At 40.5% G+C, this 19,896-nt stretch overlaps 1 protein-coding gene across 2 annotated transcripts; it reads left to right on the forward strand.

The window, feature by feature from the left end:
* The first annotated feature begins 2,726 nt into the window (after nt 1–2,726).
* Nucleotides 2,727–19,475, forward strand: tob1a (transducer of ERBB2, 1a). Of its 2 annotated transcripts, none has more exons than XM_008415781.2 (2): nt 2,727–2,744; nt 17,368–19,475. In XM_008415781.2, the coding sequence occupies exon 2, from the start codon at nt 17,551–17,553 to the stop codon at nt 18,559–18,561; it is 1,011 nt and encodes a 336-aa protein (XP_008414003.1). In that variant the 5' UTR covers nt 2,727–2,744; nt 17,368–17,550; the 3' UTR covers nt 18,562–19,475. The 2 variants fall into 2 exon arrangements, with proteins under 2 accessions (XP_008414003.1, XP_008414002.1); XM_008415780.2 differs by lacking the exon at nt 2,727–2,744 and adding an exon at nt 15,999–16,266.
* Nucleotides 19,476–19,896: the final 421 nt, after the last annotated feature.

Raw genomic sequence — 19,896 nt, forward strand, 5'->3', positions numbered from 1 at the left:
GCATCAGCCTCTAAGGAACACGATGTTCACTAGCAGCTTCACAGACCTGACTGACCGGCATTTATGGAATATTTGGAGGACAATTACAGTGCTCTGACCTAGTGAAGATTAATATAGCGCCACTTCACAACAAATGTTACCTTCAGCCACTATAAAAAAAACCCCAAAACAAACAAACAAACCCAGTTGATACAATAAATGAAATTAAAATCATACAGAGAGATTCAAAGTTTGCTACATGCAATCTGATTTGATCCTGGTTATAAAACCATGTTGCCAAGTTCAGTTTATTATGGGTCTAGGAAGCTGCACTGTTTCCACTGAACATATGGCATCAGCTGATAGTCGATATCATCACGGGGTCATTTACCTTTGCAGCAATCCCTCATACCGAGCATTCATGTGGTTATAGTGGAAATGAAACACTCCCTTTTTAAGAGACATAATCTCCATCAGAAACTGTCAGAAATCTCACAGAAGCACTTGCTCAGGAAAACCGTCTGTCAAATCAAAAGAAGAGACTTCGTGGTAGCCATAGTGAGTTTATCCAGGCGTGAAATAGCTAGTGGTACTATCCACAAAATATCCAAATGTATTTCCGTCAATCTGTTTCATGTTTGCTCCATCTTGTTCCCACAGAAGCAGTGTCACGGTTTTGTGTATATCTCTGATGCCAAAGGTAACAAACCGACCCACCAGCCAACAAATAAATAAATAAACTCATCTGCCTTTGATTTGAAGCACTTGTGTCTACACGTTTCCTCCCCTTCATCTCTAAAATTGCCTCCGTGCAGTGTTCCCTGCCATTGAATCCCTCATCAATCACCGCTCCCGATCCATCCCATCCATCTCGCAGGCCAGGGTCCCCTACCTCATTCTGTGCTCATAAATCAGCAGGCGGATGCATTCTAAACAGCATCTGTCTTTTTGTTTTCGTCCTCTGGCCTTTGCTAATCAGCGGTCGTGTTTGTTTGTTGCACGAATCTTCACCGTGAAACCCTCAGCATGCGCAGCACCGACCGACCACCTGTATGCGTAAGCTGCGTGTGCACACAGTGTGAGAAGAGCAAAAGCACATTGTTTTCCACGTTTTATCTCCCGGGGAAGCTGCCTGGTGGATAGTTTTCTGTCAGGCTCGCATAACGTCGGCCGCATGTGTGTGTGAGTGTGTGTGGGGGTGTGCGTGTAGGGGTGTGTGTGTGTGTGTGTGCAGGAGCACATATTCACATATTGGAGCAGGAGACAGATGGAGCGGCACTCTCACTCTGAGGAGATTTAAGGGATCAAGATGAAGGGCGAAAGCAAAGAGGGAGGTGGAGGGACCGTGAGAATGGTTACTGTGGTAACCGTGACATCATCGGAAGATTGTGCAATGGGAGTTTTGTTTGAGTGGAGGTGAAGGCAAACAAGGGTCTTAAGGTAACACAAGGAGTCACATAACAAACTTAAACCGACAGAAATCGAACTCTCGGCTTTCGAAAGAAAAGAACAGGAAAACTGATATTTGTTCTTAAGTTGTTTTCTCTCTCTCTCTCTCTCTCTCTTTCTCTCTCTCTCTCTCTCTCTCTCTCTCTCTCTCTCTCTCTCTNTCTCTCTCTCTCTCTCTCTCTCTTTCTCTCTCTCTCTCTCTCTGTTGAATCTGTCTTGCTGTGCGTCCCTCTGTCGTGGGTGGCTGCTGTAACAGCTCTTTGTTACGTCAACATGTTGATAACACACTGTGGTCCTGTGGAGGGGAATAGTAGGATCCAGATTGCTTAGTCATTTTTGCATTTTTTTATTATTTTCAGGCATAAAAACAAAGGACACCACAGAGAACAATGTCACCATTAATGTATTTGTAAGACAAAGTGTTCCAAAAAGCATTTAGATTCCTCTGGAAGAGACAATAAGTAATGAAATAATGGAATAAGTATAACATTTTCTATATTTTATGTGACAACTAGCCTGCGCGGTTCAAAAAACAAACAATTTCGCTAGGAGCAAAAATCCTCCCAAAAAAAATCATAAATCTGTTTACGTAAGAGTGCATGTCTATAAACTAACATGTGGATTAACCATTATTTGAAATAATTTCAGCATTTTAGAGCTTGACATGTCAATAATTTACTACTCTGCCATACAGAAGCTCTCCATATCTATTAAATTGTAAAGGATCTGTCTTGTTCACAGATCATTTCTGGTGATTCAGAATAAATTCCTGTCAGATTTATTCCTGGAATCTGGATGGACCGATTCAAAACTTTAATCTTCTTCTGATGAAGATTCTGTTGAACTTTTGTTGATCATGATCTATTCTTGGATTTATTTCAAAATATATTCAGATTATACAATAACACATATGCACCCCCGCCCTCCCCCCGTGTGACACTGATCGCTTTAATTCAATTCTTTGCTGCCTCTCTGGAAACCATGGCTGTACCACTGTGTGTATAAGCTGGATCAGAACTGACATCATCTGCTTTTGTGCAAAATATGACATGGAGGTTTATTTGTATTTGCATTTTCTGTCTAAGGAGCCTCTTACCAGCTCAAGATACGCCATTTCAGCAAAAACTAAACAGCGACCATATGTTAAACTGTTTTGCTGCTGCAGCAGCAGCGGCATCTAATTTGACCCCCCTTGCATTGCTCGGAGGCCAAGACCTCAGTCACATGTTCAAAGAGTGTTCCCGGTTTTCTCTCACTGGGGTAAACAGCTGTCCAAAGACATCATCTCTGGGACCACAGTCACAAACAAGATACATGTAAGCTTTTTTTTCCCCCTTCATTTTAATGTGTGTATAGTAACATATGTGCATGTTACGTTAAAGGTCGCGACAGGTGACGCAACACCGATGTTGCATGTTTGGCCCCTCTGGTGGGAATCTTCTACCAAAGACATGTTTCTTTCGCCAAAGGTCAAACTGGAAAAAGTCAAACTTAACTTCTGTTGACTGAGGCAGTTCGAGAGTGCAGCAGCTGGTTGGTTGGTTCCCTGAAGCAGCTTCTTCTGCAAGATTTTAGAGTTTGCAACGCAGTGTTGAAATTTCATATGCCGGTTTGGCAATTTCCTATCAGCTACATGGAGTCAACAGAAAATAAAACGGGGTTGTTCCACCAGAATTTGAGTTATGAGGCACATAATTGTATTTATAAAATTAAAGATGTATTAGTGTCTGATGCCTAATTACCTCAATGTGTGTAATGTTAGCAGGCTTTAAGTGCTGTGAGCCATTTACCTCAGAAGCTGGAGCTCAGATCAAACCCAGTTTCATTTGTAGGACAGAAAGCCAGCTGGATTTGCCAGCTTTTGTACAGATGGACCAGATTTTATAAAAGCATAAAGTTTCTCCGTCTTTCAGCCTCAATTCAGAGGCTAAAACTACAGATCAATAAAGTATTGATTTCTTGTCATTTTTATGATTATGACTTACAGCTGGTGGAACAAGCTAATTTTGGTTCATCGGATATTATATTACATGAGACTAATTACAGAAGATTTTAACATGGAAGTTACTTGTTGTGACCTTCACTGTATTAGAGGAGTAAGGCTGCCTTGACACAGTAATCCATTGAACAGTCACTGACATGCTGTACAAGGTTAAACAATTAAATGTATTTGCTACATCTACTGCTGTTCACAAACTTCTGGATCCAAACATATTATGGAAGGTTCAGTGGAAGGATAATAAAAGCCTAGAGACAAATTTTAATCAATGCCCAATCGAGAGTGTTGACATGTTCAGGACTCAAAACGACTTATATTGCATTCCTTGTGTTTAACCCACACCTAAACCACAGACAATATCAGAAGTATCTTCTCAGTGATAAAAAAGAAAATCCTCTTTTCTGATTATGGTACATTTTGCATTTCATTTGGAAATTAGGGTCCCAGAGTCTAAACGCAGGTTGAGGAGGAGGAACAGACTGCTTAATGTGACGCCTTTAAAGTTTGTGATGGTGTGGGAATCACATTCTGCACTCGGTTTGGTCTGCTGTGTTTCAGCAGGTCCAAAGTTCCCACTTGGAAATTTTAGTGCACCTCATGCTTTCCTCACCTTCTCACAATGCCAAAAGCAGCGGTACCTGATCCGATCCGATGTTTTCTCTGTGATGTTCTGGGCTATAGAGACTGAGCTCTCGGGTCTGGTGGGAATGCCGCTCCCTCGTCTTCCCTACAGCTGTCCGACTGAGCAGGACGGCCCTTCGTATGCTGGTCCTTCTGAGTTCCAGCTGGTGTGGACAGCTCATGCTTGCCTGGCAGATTGGGGGTTCTCTGCAGGTACGGGGATTCCTTCCCCTCGGTGTTAGATTCGTCTGGCCGCCTGGGTGTCAGGGTTCTGGGGAGGTCACGGTGATGTGCTCGGATAGGGGATTGAGTGCCCCGTGTCTCTCCTTGTGTTTGTGACCTGGTGCTCCTTTGCTTCCCTGCTGACCTGCCTCTGCGTCGGCCACATGGCCACTCTGAGGGGTTGCCTGGTGTTGTCTGCCCAGGGCTGCAGAGTAAACCTTGATTTAATAAAGCCAGTCATGTTGGGATGACATCTCTAGATATTGCTTTCACACATCAAAGTTTCCCTAACTTATGTAAGCAACAAGCATTTTTATATTATGCCTAAAATGCCAGTAAAAGACATATGGGGAAAAAGAAATAGGACAATTACATTCGAGAGCACCTCATTTAGCTTTCACCTAAGAAGTTTGTTTCAATATTTTCGAAACCATACATAAAGCAATGACAACAACTAGAAACGCATGCGATTTCCTATCCATGTGCCCTCATGCAAAGCATCCACATATAACCAGTCACAAGAGGACTGCACCCATGATCGGGTTCATTTTCCTGCATCCTGATTTGCATTCTCTGCTCGTCAGTTTGCCATTTGATATTCGTTCACCTCAATGACTGCACCGGGCAAAAGCTAAATAAAGGAAAGGTTAATGTCCTGTACTCATTTTAAATATGCTTCAATCACTCCTCAACACTGTGTCTGCTCTCACTGGCAGGTTTAACCACTAGCCAAATCAGAAGTGGCTTATCGAATTGTGTGCAAAACTGTGTTTTACACACAGTTCAGACAGAACTTCATGTTCAGATGTGGGCCAAGTACATGTGACTCTCTCTACGGTTTCATAAAGAGTCATTTCTTGCAAAGACGTCTATCATATAAAAATCTCTCTGAATACCTCAGAAAAAGGAGAGAGTTGTATTTACTTTCACGGTGAACAGAAACAAGCGTATCCACATATGGATTCTATTTAATCATAATGGAAAACATGGCAACAAACGTTAATTTAGCTTAATGCAATTTTGTCCGAAATGTAAACAAACACAAATTACATTAACGTGAACGTACAAACCCAACGCCAAGCAGCTTTGCCTCAGGTTATTGTTTGACCTGAGATTATGTGAGAAAGGACCGCGTGTTCGTATGAATACAGGCTATCAGCAGGATTACACTGCTTCCATTTTGTTATCTGTCCCTCCGAACCCCTCCATGGATTAGATCTCTTCATTCTACATGAAAAGATTTTGTCTTCTTTGTAATTCCCCTCACAAAGAAGACAAAAGCTGAAAGTTGTAATCCATGCATCCTTCTGTCTTTGTTTCTTTTTTTTTATTTTGTAATCCACATTATCAAAGATTACTTCTGAATAATATCTCCCCTAGGCAAGACTCTGCAAGCCTCGGACAGAAAATTAGCAACTGCTTGAAGTCCCTTTTGACCAAGCAGAGAGAAAATAGGAGCAGACAGGCTCTTACTGGAGGTGAACTACAAAGCATTTGAAACAACAAATGCAGAAGGATCACACGGTTATTAAAAAGGGGAATAAAATAGCTTTTTGAACATAATTTCTACTTGCTCAATTATATACACCTTCAAATTTACATGGTTAGCTTTTAACAGCAACTTAACTTATTATACATCTTCATGGAAATGGCTTGTTTATTAGATTTTTTGTCTGCCAGAATAACAGCTACAGGAATTATCAGGAATTGTGATAAAAATGTTGATTTTGTGTCAGCTGAGCTATTTCTGTCTTGATTTGACAAATTTAAAAGACCCAAACATAGACCTCTTTCTGTAGATTTTTTTTTCTTTTGCATAAGCATCCAAATTCCTTATTTTAAAACTGGTATTAGAAAAAGTCAGTTATACTATTTTCTCTACAAGTCTCATAAACCCTTTGGAAGATGAACAGGCTCACAACATCACATATCCTCCAGCATAGCTAATGGTGCAGCTGGGCTGCTTTTATGCTTTGTTTGCGCCACAGTCTGAAGGGTTTATAGTCGGAAAAACTACATTTTTAGTCTCATTTGACGAAAGCAAAAGAGATCCAGTAGCATGTGTGTTGATGTAGAATAGTGAAAGATTTTGCTTGTCATTACATCTGAGCAAATGATTGGCTTGTAAATTTAGTTTAATACTTAGTTTGGAGTCCTGTTGACACCAGGATGCCACTTTTTGTTTTGTCTCTCCGTCATCCTCCGTACTGCGGTTGCTGGCAGGATAAACGTGGTTCTTCGTCCAGCCTTGTTTGTCACGGCTCCAGGTAATTGAAGCTTAGTAATTGTTGCTCCAGCTGAAGATAATTTAAGTAAGTGGTCGTTTGCTGAGTTATGGGATGTTCTCTTACCAGTCCCATTTTGAAGAGAGGCTAAAACAAATTGCACCATCGCTACCTTATATTTACACTCTTCGGAAGCAAAGAAAGTTTCCAAAGAGTGTTAACGAGTGGACTTTCTAGAAACTTTAAATGAGCTGAAAAGGGTTAATTAAAAGGTTGAAGGGTGCTTTGGTTACTATTGTTATAGGAATTGTTGGGGTTGCTAATAAATATTGCAACAGTGATTTTGTTGAAGATAATTATTTCTTGGACTTTTGATCCACTAAATAAATGTTCTCAAATTACAGTTCGCATTTTTCTTATAAAAAAAACCAAACAAAAAACAAACAAAAAAGAACGTTTATGATTAATTTAAATGAAAATATTCCCTTATTTTAATGTTTTTAAACCAATAATTGAAACGATGCTGTAGATTGGTGAACTCTGAGTATCAGACGACCTCACAAGTCAGATTCTAATCTGCTTCCTCGTGGATAATCCTTTTTATTAAGTCGAGGTATTTGTGTAAAACAACCTATAAAAATGGATTAGCTTTCTTTGACATGCTGCGTGGTAACATGTTAGATATTCTCACAGAGTAGCTGGATATTTTCAGGATAATTTGGTTGGTTTATGGGCCCGTCATAGTCGAATCTCATTTAAATGTGAGATTGAGATTTCCACCGGTGCATGGCCACTTTATCCACATCAATTTCAACATACACACTGAATAAATTCACACACACACACACACACTGTGAAGATGGGTGTAATTATGCATTCAGTGGGTGCTAGGCAGAGCCTGCTGAGAGATGCATAAATCAGTGTGTATCTTTGCATGGGGAACTGAGTACACAGTTTCAAGTAAGTACTTTTCCATAACCATGAACACAGAGGAGCCTCTTTCTATCTCTCTCCCTTTGTTCAACACAGCAGTGGGATTATTTCACATCCTCCTCTCTTTTTTTTTTTTCATGCATCCTCATTCTCCGTTGTCCGGCTTTATCCCTCCTCTCATACATCAGGCTCACGTCACAGCAGACAAGCCCCTGCTGTTTACTTCTAATTTCTCTCTGTGAATCCTAATTGCTCCCTGTACCTTCCAGGGTCAGTCCTAATCAGAGCTATGACAAATGCATCAGACTCTCCGTGGTCAACCCTAAAAAAAAGCCTCTTTATCTGTAGGTGGTTTAAATTTTGATGGCTTGGCTTATTTTAAAATGTAACAGGTTTTGCTTTCCAGCATTGCACATCAATTTTTCATCATCTTATTGATGTTCTCCTATCCTTCCTCTGCGTCTATGGCCTTGTCCTTCATTTCTTTTCCCTCTCACTGTGCATGTCCCTGCGCCCCAAGGATATAGCTGCTTTCTCATCCTCCATATCCTCACAGCTCACAGTTAGCCCCTCATGCTTCCATATTTCCCTGTCTCCTTTTCCCACTCTGACACCTCTACACTTTTTTTCCACTTCAAAACGTGTTTTCCTAACACCCCAGTAGGCACTAAAATGTGTCTTGAGTAATCCAATCGCAAGCAAACAGCTCTGAACGTTGGTGTGAAAGTGCTCACTTTGATGCACAAGCAGCAAATTCCTCAAGCGGCCTTTAGAGGTGGCCAGGGACTACCAGGGGCCACAGAAGGACTGTGACATCCATCTAAGAAAGAAGGACTGAAAAAGTAGCCTCTTTTACAAAAAAAAAAGTTTTGCCATGAACATGCGATGATGTGCTCCTCTGTGAGTTGCCCCTTCATAAATAATAAATCGCAAATCTCAGTGACGCTGTCCTGCACACCAAACACGACCACTGGTCTAAAGATGTTTAAAAAAAATATTCATACCATTACTATGCTCTTTTAGATTAAATATAATAGAAAGTATGTGAGTGTATGTAGTTTGTACGGCTACTTGAAGCACTGAATAACGTAACAAGCTCCTACCAGTACACCAGTAGGAGCTGTTTCACCCAAAACATCTTCATCACTGAATCTGGTGACTTCCAGACTATCTACTTTCAATTACTCTGGTTTAATGTGGGCTATTTGAACCATACAATAAGGCAGTCAGGCCCCACCCTTACCTGATGCTGTGAAATACGTGTCGGTAAGCCTGTGGAAAGCGACTGAACGTTCTGCTCACTCACAGGAAAGACAAAATTGACAAGATATTGCTGGGCATGAAAACGACAGACTCTAGCTTCAGGAGCAGAGCAGTGAAAATGTACTAAGAACTTGAAAACTGCTGCTACATTTACCAGGCCCTTCTTGCTGCAAGGCAGCAGACACCTGTGACAAATAAAAATATATGATCCATTCTCCAGTTAAACAGAGATGAATATCTTTAAGTCCAAGGAGGCTGCGTATCGATGCTCCTAAACAGAATATGTTTGAAAGTCACCGCTGGACATCGGTCCTTTGAGCATCCTCTGCTGACCAGACGCTACAGGGTGAGTCTGTTTAATTGAGTGTATTAGGGACATATTTTTCCATCTGTCATAAGGTACCAATATGTCACCATAACACATCTCACACTGAAATGCATCCACTGCTGTAAAAGACTAGTGTATAAGATGTATCAAATCCCTTAGTGGATCTTTCCTTCTATGTCAGATTGTGAACTTGCCTAAAAGCAAGTGTGTGTGTGTATATATATATATATATATATATATATATATGAAAAACACAGCAAGGTAATTAGCATAGCGCCAGACCAAGTGATGTGTCTGGTCACATCCCCGCAACCTTTCTCTTATCTTGCCACCTTATATTTTGCTCCATCATTTCAGACAGTTTCTGTGTATGTCTGCCAGCACAAACACGTACACACTTCTTCTTTCAACTCCCTCTCCCTATTTGTGAATTTTAACCCATGTGGTCACAGTATGTGAAGCTACAACTTAGACCTGAAGCAGGTTAAAGTCGCTTCTTTAGAATTAACTAAGACAAGTTGGAGTAATATTCCAGACTCTGCAGCAGCGTCAAAGCGTCTGCTTCGCTGTTTTTACTCAAAGGTCAGGATGACACCAACAGAATATGGTGGGAAAGAATGCAAGGTGCTATCATAAAATACCTGAAATGAGGCCAATGAAGATATTATACCCATAATAAAAAGGTGAGCATCAGAAATGATGCTTTTAATAAATAAAGACATGTACCACAGAAGACAAAATAGCTTTTGCATTCATCTTTCAAACATAATGAAAACACATATCATGAAACAGGCTTCCTTTGTTTCATGTTTCAAAAGCAGCCGGTAGAATCAAAATGAGCCGCTCTTCATACTGTATGCATAAGACGGTCATATTGAGATGCTTGTATGTCTTTGTGTGTTGCTTTCCTCTCTGTCTGCAGATGGCAAATAGATCTATTGATGTTGCACCAGCAGCCTGTGATGGGATGAATTATGTAACAGCCTCGATGGGTTGTGAAGGCGACCGTGCAGGGAAGAAGAAGTATTTACGCTGCTGCCGTGACAACTGATAACATAACCTCTGTATTTACATACGCTGAGCCTTGTAAATCCTCCATGTTCATGCGTCGTGCGTGACTTGCGGCAGATCACTGGTGCCTGATGTTTGATAGGACGTGGCAGCTGTTCAAAAGCTTAAAGGAAATGAAAAACAACAAAAAAAAAAAAACAATAACATCCTAACAATACCTTCCACACCTATGAGTTAACCTGCTAAAGACATGTAAATCAGAGTCTTCTGATGAAGAAACAGGGTGTTGAACATTAGTCTTAATGTCGTCTGTAGAATAAATCTGAAAAAATGTTAGACAGGTTCTAGTCTTTTCTGTCGTTTCAAAGATGAGAGATCGTACATGTTCATCAGTTGTTTTCCAGGAAAGAATCTTTAAAATTGGCTTTGCAACACTCGGGGTTTTCAACTGGAGATTTGCGTTGTGGTTAATGCTAAGACGGTCCTAAGATTGAGAATTTCAGCCGCAAACACTGCTGCTTTGTATGACATTACTCAAAGAATGGATATGTGGGAAAGCGATTCATGGCAGAGGAGATGAGATGTTGGAGCCCTTTCAAGAGCCCTGGGTACTTTTGTAGAATGCCTTGCATGATCAAATGCTTGAAATATCTAGATATATTCAATAAAAAATATGTTGGCCTCTACCAGGTAACTAGTAACTTGTGGCCATCATAGAAACGGTACAGAAATTGTTCAAAAAGGAAAAGACTAATAACTCTTTCTGTATGCACTGATCTTGTCAAATATTACAGAAGACTACGGGCTGTCCTACTGTCAAAAGAGGCTTACATGAGTATAAAGAATATGGATGGCAATAAGTGTGAAAGCAACTAATGTAAGAAGTATGATTTTACATATAAAATTAGACATGTGTCATTTTATATGTTCAGTCTGCAGACTGAGTCCTAGCAGACATGATTGGATCTTCTCCCAGTCAAGCTTAAGAGGGGATTTGCCTACTGAGGTTTACACTAAGAGACACTAACCGACTCAAAAGATTCAGCCTCTTTCAAACTGGATTGTTTTGCGATTTTTCCTGCCCGTGTTTGTCTCTTTCCGCCATGTCGGCACGATATTTGAAAGGCCACACTGATGCATGCTTCTGCCACTTTTGTTTGGTCGGCGTGTGGCAAAGGTGAGCCACGCCAACATAATGAATGGGGACTGGCATTGTGGAGCAGCCTCTGTGTGAAAAGAGCTTGTGTTGCTGTGCATGTGGAATTGTCTGGCGGCACTTTACCAGATTTCTCTTCCAGTTAATGTTTATTTCACTACCCCGACAATGATTCTTTTTATTCAGTCAGTTTGCCTTTAGCTTAGTTCTACAAAAAAAATGTATAACATCTCCTCTTGTTGTTGTTGTTTTGTTTTTTCTTTCTTTAATTATTGGATTCTTGATAGATCTTTAGCTTGCTTTATGCACTGGTACACAAGAAAAATAAAAACCCTTAAAATCCCAAATCTTAGACTCAGTTTTCCCCCACCGACTCCCTCTCTGATTCTCTCCGTCTCGCCCACCACCCGATTTGCTCTTCAAAGGCGAAGCAAAACGTCTGCCTATTACAAGGAGCCCAAGGCACTCTGCAGAGTTGTGTTAAGTAATAACAAGCAGTGACGTCAAAGGTTTTCCATCCGAGATAGAAAGAGGGAGGGCGAGCAGACTGAAAAAGAAAAAAAAAAGCAGAAAAGGAGGAGGTGGAAGCAGACATGGAAGTGATGCAGCTTGTGAGAAATCTTTAGTTTTTTTTGTGTCGATTGCTCATGTAAGACACATAAACACAAATAATGAATAATAATTAGTTCACTTGGATCAAAAAGATGTTTGAGCTCATATGTGCTGCCGCCGAATGTGCTTTTCATCTGAAGAACTAATTGTTCTCATTCTGAACGTGTAACATAACGCGCGCACATCTGGTTGCGTTTATATCACGATACTGCAGTAAATATAACAGCATATGCTTATCATTTGCAGACAGAAAGAGATCAAGTTTAATACGTGGATCTAGGTTAAGATCTTGTATTAAGTGCCTCTTGTGCAACAATGTTGTTTGTTTAAAGATGTCCTTCATTTAACAGAGACATTGTGAGGAAATATTTGGGTATTATTCCTTTATGAAAGAGCTTGATTAGGACCTATTTTTTGTCAGTTACTTAACATAACCAGCCACAGATTTATTACATAGATCAGCTTATTTAAGCTAAGGGTTGCTTTCACAGTGGCTTGCATAAAAAAAGGGCACAGCATTAATCTGTTCAATTTTTGTCACATTGTAACTACAGAGCTCGTTGGATTTCTTTGGGATTTCATGTGATGGACCAACACAAAGTTAAACATGATTGTGAAATGGAAGGACACATGCGTTTCAATTCTTGTGAACAACTATTTTCAATTCAACTCGCCACAGGTTCTCAGCTGAATTTCAGTCTGCACTTTGAATGGACCTTTATAACACACAAACATGCTTCAATATGACCCACTGCACTGGAGCTATGGCTGTATGTTTAGGGCAATTGTCATTTTGGAGGATGAACTCGTGGTCCAGTCTCAAGTCTTTTGCCCCCTCTAACATATTCTGATCCATGACTGAACTGAGTCCAGTGTCATCCATGTTTCCATCAACACCAAACTCCAGCCAGTAGCCCTGTTCCTGCTGATGAATAGTGTCAGGATGCTGCTGCCATAAATGATGGAGTGTGTTCAGAATGGTGTGCAGTGGTGGTTTCCCACAATGCACGTTGTTTTGCATGTTGGTCAAAGAGTTACATTTTGGTCTCTCTGATCAGAGCACTTACTTCCCTTTTTGCCATGTTCCCTGATCGCCTACGGCAAACAGCAAACAGCAAACAGCAAAAAAAGGCTTTAAGACTTCATTTAAGCAATAGCTTTTCTCTTAGTCTTCTACTAAGGCCAGACTTGTGGATTGCCAGACTAATAGTTGTCCTGTAGTTACATTATCTATCCAACCTGAGTTGCATACCTCTGAAGCTTCAGTAGACGTGGTACAGATCCCTGTTACATCTAATGACGAGAGGAGTACACCGTAAGACAATACGGCTATCTTAGCATGCTTTGTAATGCCTCGTGACTTCACTGTGTCAGATTGTGGCTGTTTGTTGTCCCTTATGAAGACCATACCTAATAAACACATGATGTGTTCTCTACTTAAAGAGCAAATTCAATGCAGCAGAATGTAAAAACCTCCGTGCACAGAAGGCCTTTATGCTACTGACCCTAAATAACAACCGACTTAGATTTCACAGAAAACGCTGCAACACAACAACCCAATAGGCTTTGCAGAACTGTATTAAAACAAAGTCGCGTTTTGCATTCGAGTCACTCCGCCACTGTGATGTATATACTGCATTGTAGATCTGAATACACGGGGCACTGTTCAATTTTCTCCCCTCATTTCTATCTACAGACTTCCCGTCTATGCTCTGTGTTTGATTCTGCTGGGAGCTTTCCATAGGGAGCCTATTTGGGTGCATTTACATTTGTGTGCTCACAACAAAGCGCATGACTGCTTGGCAAACTTAAGTGCTTGAAGAATGTCTGAAAGTCCACTCCGCCTGTACAAACCAGCTTCTGTTTGCAATATAATCACGACTGTTGTGTAAGCAAAACTTAGGCTAGCAATAGTTTTAGAGAAAATAGGTTATTAAAGGGAGAGTTCTGAATTTTTGAAGTGAGGTCCTATAATATAAAGGTGTTGTAGTAAATTTGCATTTGCAGAAGATAATTCTCTTGGCATCTTCATGCAAAATAAATCAATATAAGTTGGTCCAAGATGTTGATGCTAAAAGGTAGTCCAATGCCAAGACCAAAGTGTACTTCTACCATCTTTAAACAATTCCAGTCCTAAAAAATGTCAACGCAGTTTATACTAATGCTATTTTAACAACCTTTAAATGCCACAACATATTCAGACCATTATTCACAGAAAAAACTATGTTTATGTACAATGGGAAGTGGAAGTATGAGGCTGTGTGCCACCAATGAGTATTAATTGAGAATGTAACCTGCTAATCATATCCAGTCAGATTAACCATCGAATAGAAACGTAAAGCGTGATTAAAAGCTGAAATACATTTAAGTGAATAATATTCACATTTATTTTTTAGATTGGCTTACTTTACTAGCCCTGTTGCCTAGCAGCAAGGAGATCCTGGGTTTAAATCCAGCCCTCGAGCGTCTCTGCATGGAGTTGGAATGTTATTCCTGTCCAATGGTAAGATCATAAATGTTCACAACTTTTCAGTAGAACATCATTCTGTCCACGAAAAAGCTAGTCTGACAAAAGACAAGGCCAGTAGACTTCCTTTAATCTTACTCTGCTGCTATCTTACAACACGTAACATCTGAAAAACACCAGACCTGTTTATGCAAACACCACTTGGTGAATCTTTAAGCCATTCTTATGTTTACATTTCAACATTATGTACAAAGAACCTGTGTATTATCTATTTACACAGATAATACAGGTTGTTGGCTGTGTACCACAAATATTCTCTCCCCTGTGTGAGAACAGCTGAGAATAGAAGATAAAAAGTGTCTCTGCTCTGAATAACTGTTGCATATAAAAGTAAAGTAGTGAAAAGGTAACATTTTATAGTTTTAAGAAATTGCTATTAAGGATTACACTGCTTCACTTTTGTATTCTGGTCTTTTATGTTCCGGTCTTAGTACTTCTTTCACACCGGAATATCATCATCAAACTACCTTCATTTTCCAGGTACATAATCAATGAGCTATTTATAAATAACATCTTGATGCAAAGATGACAACTCTTTCAGTGTTCATTTGTGTAAACTGCTATGAAATCTTTAAAACAGTTTTTTGTTTTATAACAGAAGGTGTCCAGTTTGCTTTCAGGCTCTCATGGACTTCTTAGCCCTCTTCTGAGACTAACTAATACAGATTTAAACTAAATGAAATCACTATAAGAGTAAGCTAACCATAAACCGAACCTCACTAAAAACAAATAACCTATACCTTTAAATGTGACTTTCCTCCATTGGTCACTAAACACATCTTTATTCTTTGGTCTGTCTTCACTCGTATAACTATAATTGAAGTCGTCACCGCAGCTGACAGCCTCTCAGTCGCTTCATTTGTCATTAACAAACACCTAGTGCTCTTTAAAAACTGGGCAACAGGCTGCAGTTCAGCGGAGCGATGACGTGCGCAGCCTACATCAGCACCTTGGATACGGGCACACCATTCACTGTGGGGCTCCTGCCCCGTTTTGGACCAATCAGCGCTTGTGTTTTCAAGCTTGTACTCAGCACCACCCACACTGCTGTATTGTTCCGCTGTAGGGAATCTCCTCTCAGGCAACGCACGTAGCCTATATCTATTATAGCTCCTGCTGTTCGTCGAGGCAAGTTGCAGCAATGTAGTATGTAGAAAATAGATTTTGAAGAGGTGAGTTTTGCTAGCAGAAGCAAACAAATGACGTATTGCAAGGTTTTGGGGTGTGAATTGAACGGATATTGGGAGCATACTCTCACTAATAAATCTAATGAAGGATAGACCTGCCCATATGTTCCTAGAAACAACGCAAACATGTTCAGCTGTACAAGTATTTGTTTTACTAAAATATGTGTTTCAAACACTAACAAGATGTTATTTTAAATAGCACTTTTTCTCTCTTATCATAAATTACCCTTGCCTTTTGCTGTCAGCACAGTCCTAGGTTATCTCTGACGCAAACCCTCATCACAGGCGTTCCTCCCATTTCTCAGAATCATATGCCTCAGACTGACAACACCCTTCAGCCAATGAGAGCACGATCTCGTCAATGCTCGCGGGGCGGGACTTGTCTCTACGACCAATCACCTCCTTGGATATTGTTTTGACCTCTGAAACCGCATCACCGCCTTGTCTCGTGTCCGCGGCGGAGGAAGTCTATAAATACAGGAAACGCAGAGACTGAAGGGGACGAAGTTGCGAAACTCCCGAGTAGGAGGGAGCTACTCTGCAAAGCCTGCTGAAAGAAGAAAGGAGTTTAAAAAAAGCAAAATAACCTTAAAAACTGAAACCAATTCTCCAAAAGAAAAATTACCACGTACTGGAATACTTTTTTGTAACGCTAATATATTCTATGTGAAGAAAGTATTTGTACTTTTGTTTTCTATTTGCACTAACCAACGGTACTTCAGAACTACTGAGCATTTTTATATTTTACAAAGAAGTAAGTATTCTTTTCACATATGCTTATGTTATCGTATAGGTTTCTATTTTTGCATGTATTATAGACCTGGTCGTACTTTGTAAGCTGGCAGTCGGTCGACAAATTTATTGGGAGGGGTGAGATAAAAATGTTCAGAATGCCTTATTTTATCTCAGTGGAATAAACTACAGTATATCCATGCAAATAGCGGACGACATACGCGCCTCGCTTTGCTGTTGTTACTCGACTATTTTGTGATATTTTTTTGTGAATAGCCGTTGAACTTCATAACACTGAATATGATCTAATAAGACGCATCAATTAGACGAGTATAATACGATTACTTGTTTGAGTGTACATTTCTTTCTCACAAGAGGCACGACAGCATGATTCTTTAAGTATTTGATCATTCTCAACAAGTTCTCGCCTCTTGCACGTCACAGTGCAAGTCGATTATTTTAACACCCTCGTGTCTCACTGAATATTTACCAAATAGCCGTTTAATCGGCAAAGGATTTCCTCTTCTCTCTGCAAAAATTGCCAAACATGGGTGTAAACGCGGTTTTGTTAAGTCCTGTCGACACAGTTTATCAGTGGGACTAATCGGACAGAAACGAACCCCGTGACAGGGTCGTTTAAAGCTTTGAAATGCAATCCCCGACCATATCCTCACTAACTTATCCACCATTATCAGTTATTGCCAGCGCATTTAATCGGTTAAATTCGGTGTTAATTAAACGCAGAATCCCCCGCAGTACTTTTCCTGTTCTCCTGCCTTATGGAGGCAGTCCAGTACTGTGTTATGTAAGAGGATTCCCTGTTCTAGTGCAAGGTTAATATGCCCAGTGCCTACTTTTTTTGACATCTATGTGGATGTAGGTGCAGGATCTACATGAATCATACTATCCAGGCTTATTTTAAAGTTGCACTTTTTTTTTTCCTCTTTATTTGCAGGACATTTTTGTTGCATTTGTCTGAGCTTACTGCATTGAAAACAATGCATTAACTTATAATAAACCATCCAAACCAATTAAGTTAATTTTTAACTTATTCTATCTGAATATGATTACATTTATTCATGATTCTTTCCTTCTTTTTCTCTTTGCCTTGTCATTGCTTCAGGAAAATCGATCACGCCCTGTGGAAGGACACCACTCTTACAAAACCAGCACTTTTAATTTTTGCCTCCCCTACCTGGAGCACGTCTGTGTTGCCGAACACGGATAAACGAAGCCGAGCCGGTGGACGCGTTCAAGGTCACAGCCAGCTAATCTCCACGCACCTGGCACACTTCAGCAGTTCGCTATGCAGCTTGAAATCCAAGTAGCTCTCAACTTCATCATCTCGTACCTGTACAACAAGCTGCCGAGGAGACGGGTCAACATCTTTGGTGAGGAGCTGGAGCGGCAGCTGAAGCAGAAGTATGAGGGACACTGGTACCCGGACAAGCCATACAAGGGCTCAGGATTCAGATGCATCCACGTGGGCGAAAAGGTGGACCCCGTGGTCGAGAAGGCAGCGAAAGAGAGCGGGCTGGAAATCGAAGACGTCCGCAACAATCTGCCCCAGGACCTCAGTGTGTGGATTGACCCCTACGAGGTGTCCTACCAGATCGGCGAGAAGGGGCCCGTCAAGGTGCTGTACGTCGACGACAGCAATGAAAGTGTAGCTGGGAATGGAGGGGTTGACTTGGACAAGGAGATCAAAAACAGCTTCAACCCAGACGCACAGGTCTTTATGCCCATCAGCGAGCCTTTGAACGGGACCTCTCCAGGCTCCAGCTCTCCCTCTCCGCCCTTTGGCCACTCGGCGGCGGTCAGTCCCACCTTCATGCCCCGGTCCACACAGCCTTTAACCTTCACAACAGCCACCTTCGCAGCTACTAAGTTCGGCTCCACTAAGATGAAGAGCAGTGGACGCAACGGCAACAACGGCAGCGGTGCTGGGAACAAAGTGGCACGTACCTCTCCCACCAACTTGGGCCTGAATGTGAACAGTCTCCTGAAACAGAAAGCCATCTCCACCTCCATGCACTCACTGTACGGGCTGGGACTTGGTGTGCAGCAGCAGCAGCAGCACCAGAAGCCCTCCGCCCTGTCTCCCAATGCCAAGGAGTTTGTGTTCCCCAGTCTGCAGGGTCAAGGCAGCCAGAGTGCTCTGTTCCCCTCAGACAGCCCGCTGCAGTACAGCAATGCCTTTGACGTGTTTGCGGCCTACGGTGGCCTTAACGACAAGTCCCTCATGGATGGCTTGAGTTTCAGCTTAGGCAACATGCAGTATTCTAACCAGCAATTCCAGCCAGTCATGGCCAACTAGTACACTTATAAAGGTACTACTTAAGCTACTACTTCATATGGAAACGACCAGAGATAATGTGATGGGGGGAAAACAAACACAAATGCACATTTCAGAAAAAAAAAAGAAAAAAAAGAAAAGTTTAAACAAAAACAGAATGTCAAATATAAAAGAGAAAAAAAAAGACTTGTAAGCTGCAAAATCCGAGTTTCAAGTCTAAGAGCATGAGCCCGAGGGTGAATTACTTTATACCCTTGAGTTATACTTGTTTCTTTTTTGTTTTTTTTTATTTCTTAATGAAGCTTGTAGTACAAGTTGTCTAAGCTTGGTTACCCAAACTTTAAAATGCATTATTGTTATTTCTTTTGCCAACCAAGCACAAAATATTTTTTTATGTAACTGTTTTAAGATAATAAAAAAAAAAGACAGAAAAAAAACACCACCTTAAGTCATGGCCTCTTTCAGTATTTAAATATAACTGGACATTGCCAGTTTTTCAAGAAATTGGCATCAATAAGTGGGAATTCCTGGTCTTTTTCTAATTGTATAATTTAATTTAGTACAGAGTTTGTAAAATATCAGAGTATCTATTGTTTCTACAACACGGTATTGCATTTATATCTTTTTACTACTCCAGTGATCTGTGATGGCTGCAGCAACTTTATGTTTCCTTTTTTTATTGAAATTATAAAAATGAATCCATCTTTAAAAAAAAAAACAAACAAAAAAAACATTGACTATCCTGAAGATTGTGTACAGACTATTCCGTAGTGGTGGGATTTAAGAATATTTGCTTTTTTTGACAAAAATATAAGAGTTGTATTTTCTGTTAAGAGTTTAAAGATTTTTGCTATATTATGGACAAAATGTAATCGTATATTAATTTTGTACCTACATTGTGCAATACTTGATAAAGCAAACGGTATAACAAAGTATTCGGAGTCAGTGTCTTACATGTTAAGAGGGACTGATAGTTTATTAAGTTTGTATTAAAAAAAGCTTGAAAATAAGAAATGTGTTCGCTCTGTTTGGTGTTTACAGTCAGTTGTGCAACGCGAGGCAGCTGTGAAGGGGTTTTTTACAAACATGCGTTGCAAAATGACTTTCTTGAAGGCGAATCAAGTTTTTTTCTTGCCACAGCTGCTCTTTCTTAATTAAGACAAATATGAACCGCTGAAGCTCATCGTTAATTTGCTTCAAGTAATTACCCTAAAACATAAAGAATGCCGCGAAGGCAGAAATTGCGGTTTTATTATCACCGGTTTTATGGGAACGAAATTTATGTTGCCTAACATGCACCAAAACAAATCATTTTCTGTGCTTGCAAAGCATACCCAATAAGTTCCCTGCAACATA

The sequence above is a fragment of the Poecilia reticulata genome, linkage group LG8 (genome assembly GCF_000633615.1).
Source record: "Poecilia reticulata strain Guanapo linkage group LG8, Guppy_female_1.0+MT, whole genome shotgun sequence".
Taxonomy (NCBI): domain Eukaryota; kingdom Metazoa; phylum Chordata; class Actinopteri; order Cyprinodontiformes; family Poeciliidae; genus Poecilia; species Poecilia reticulata.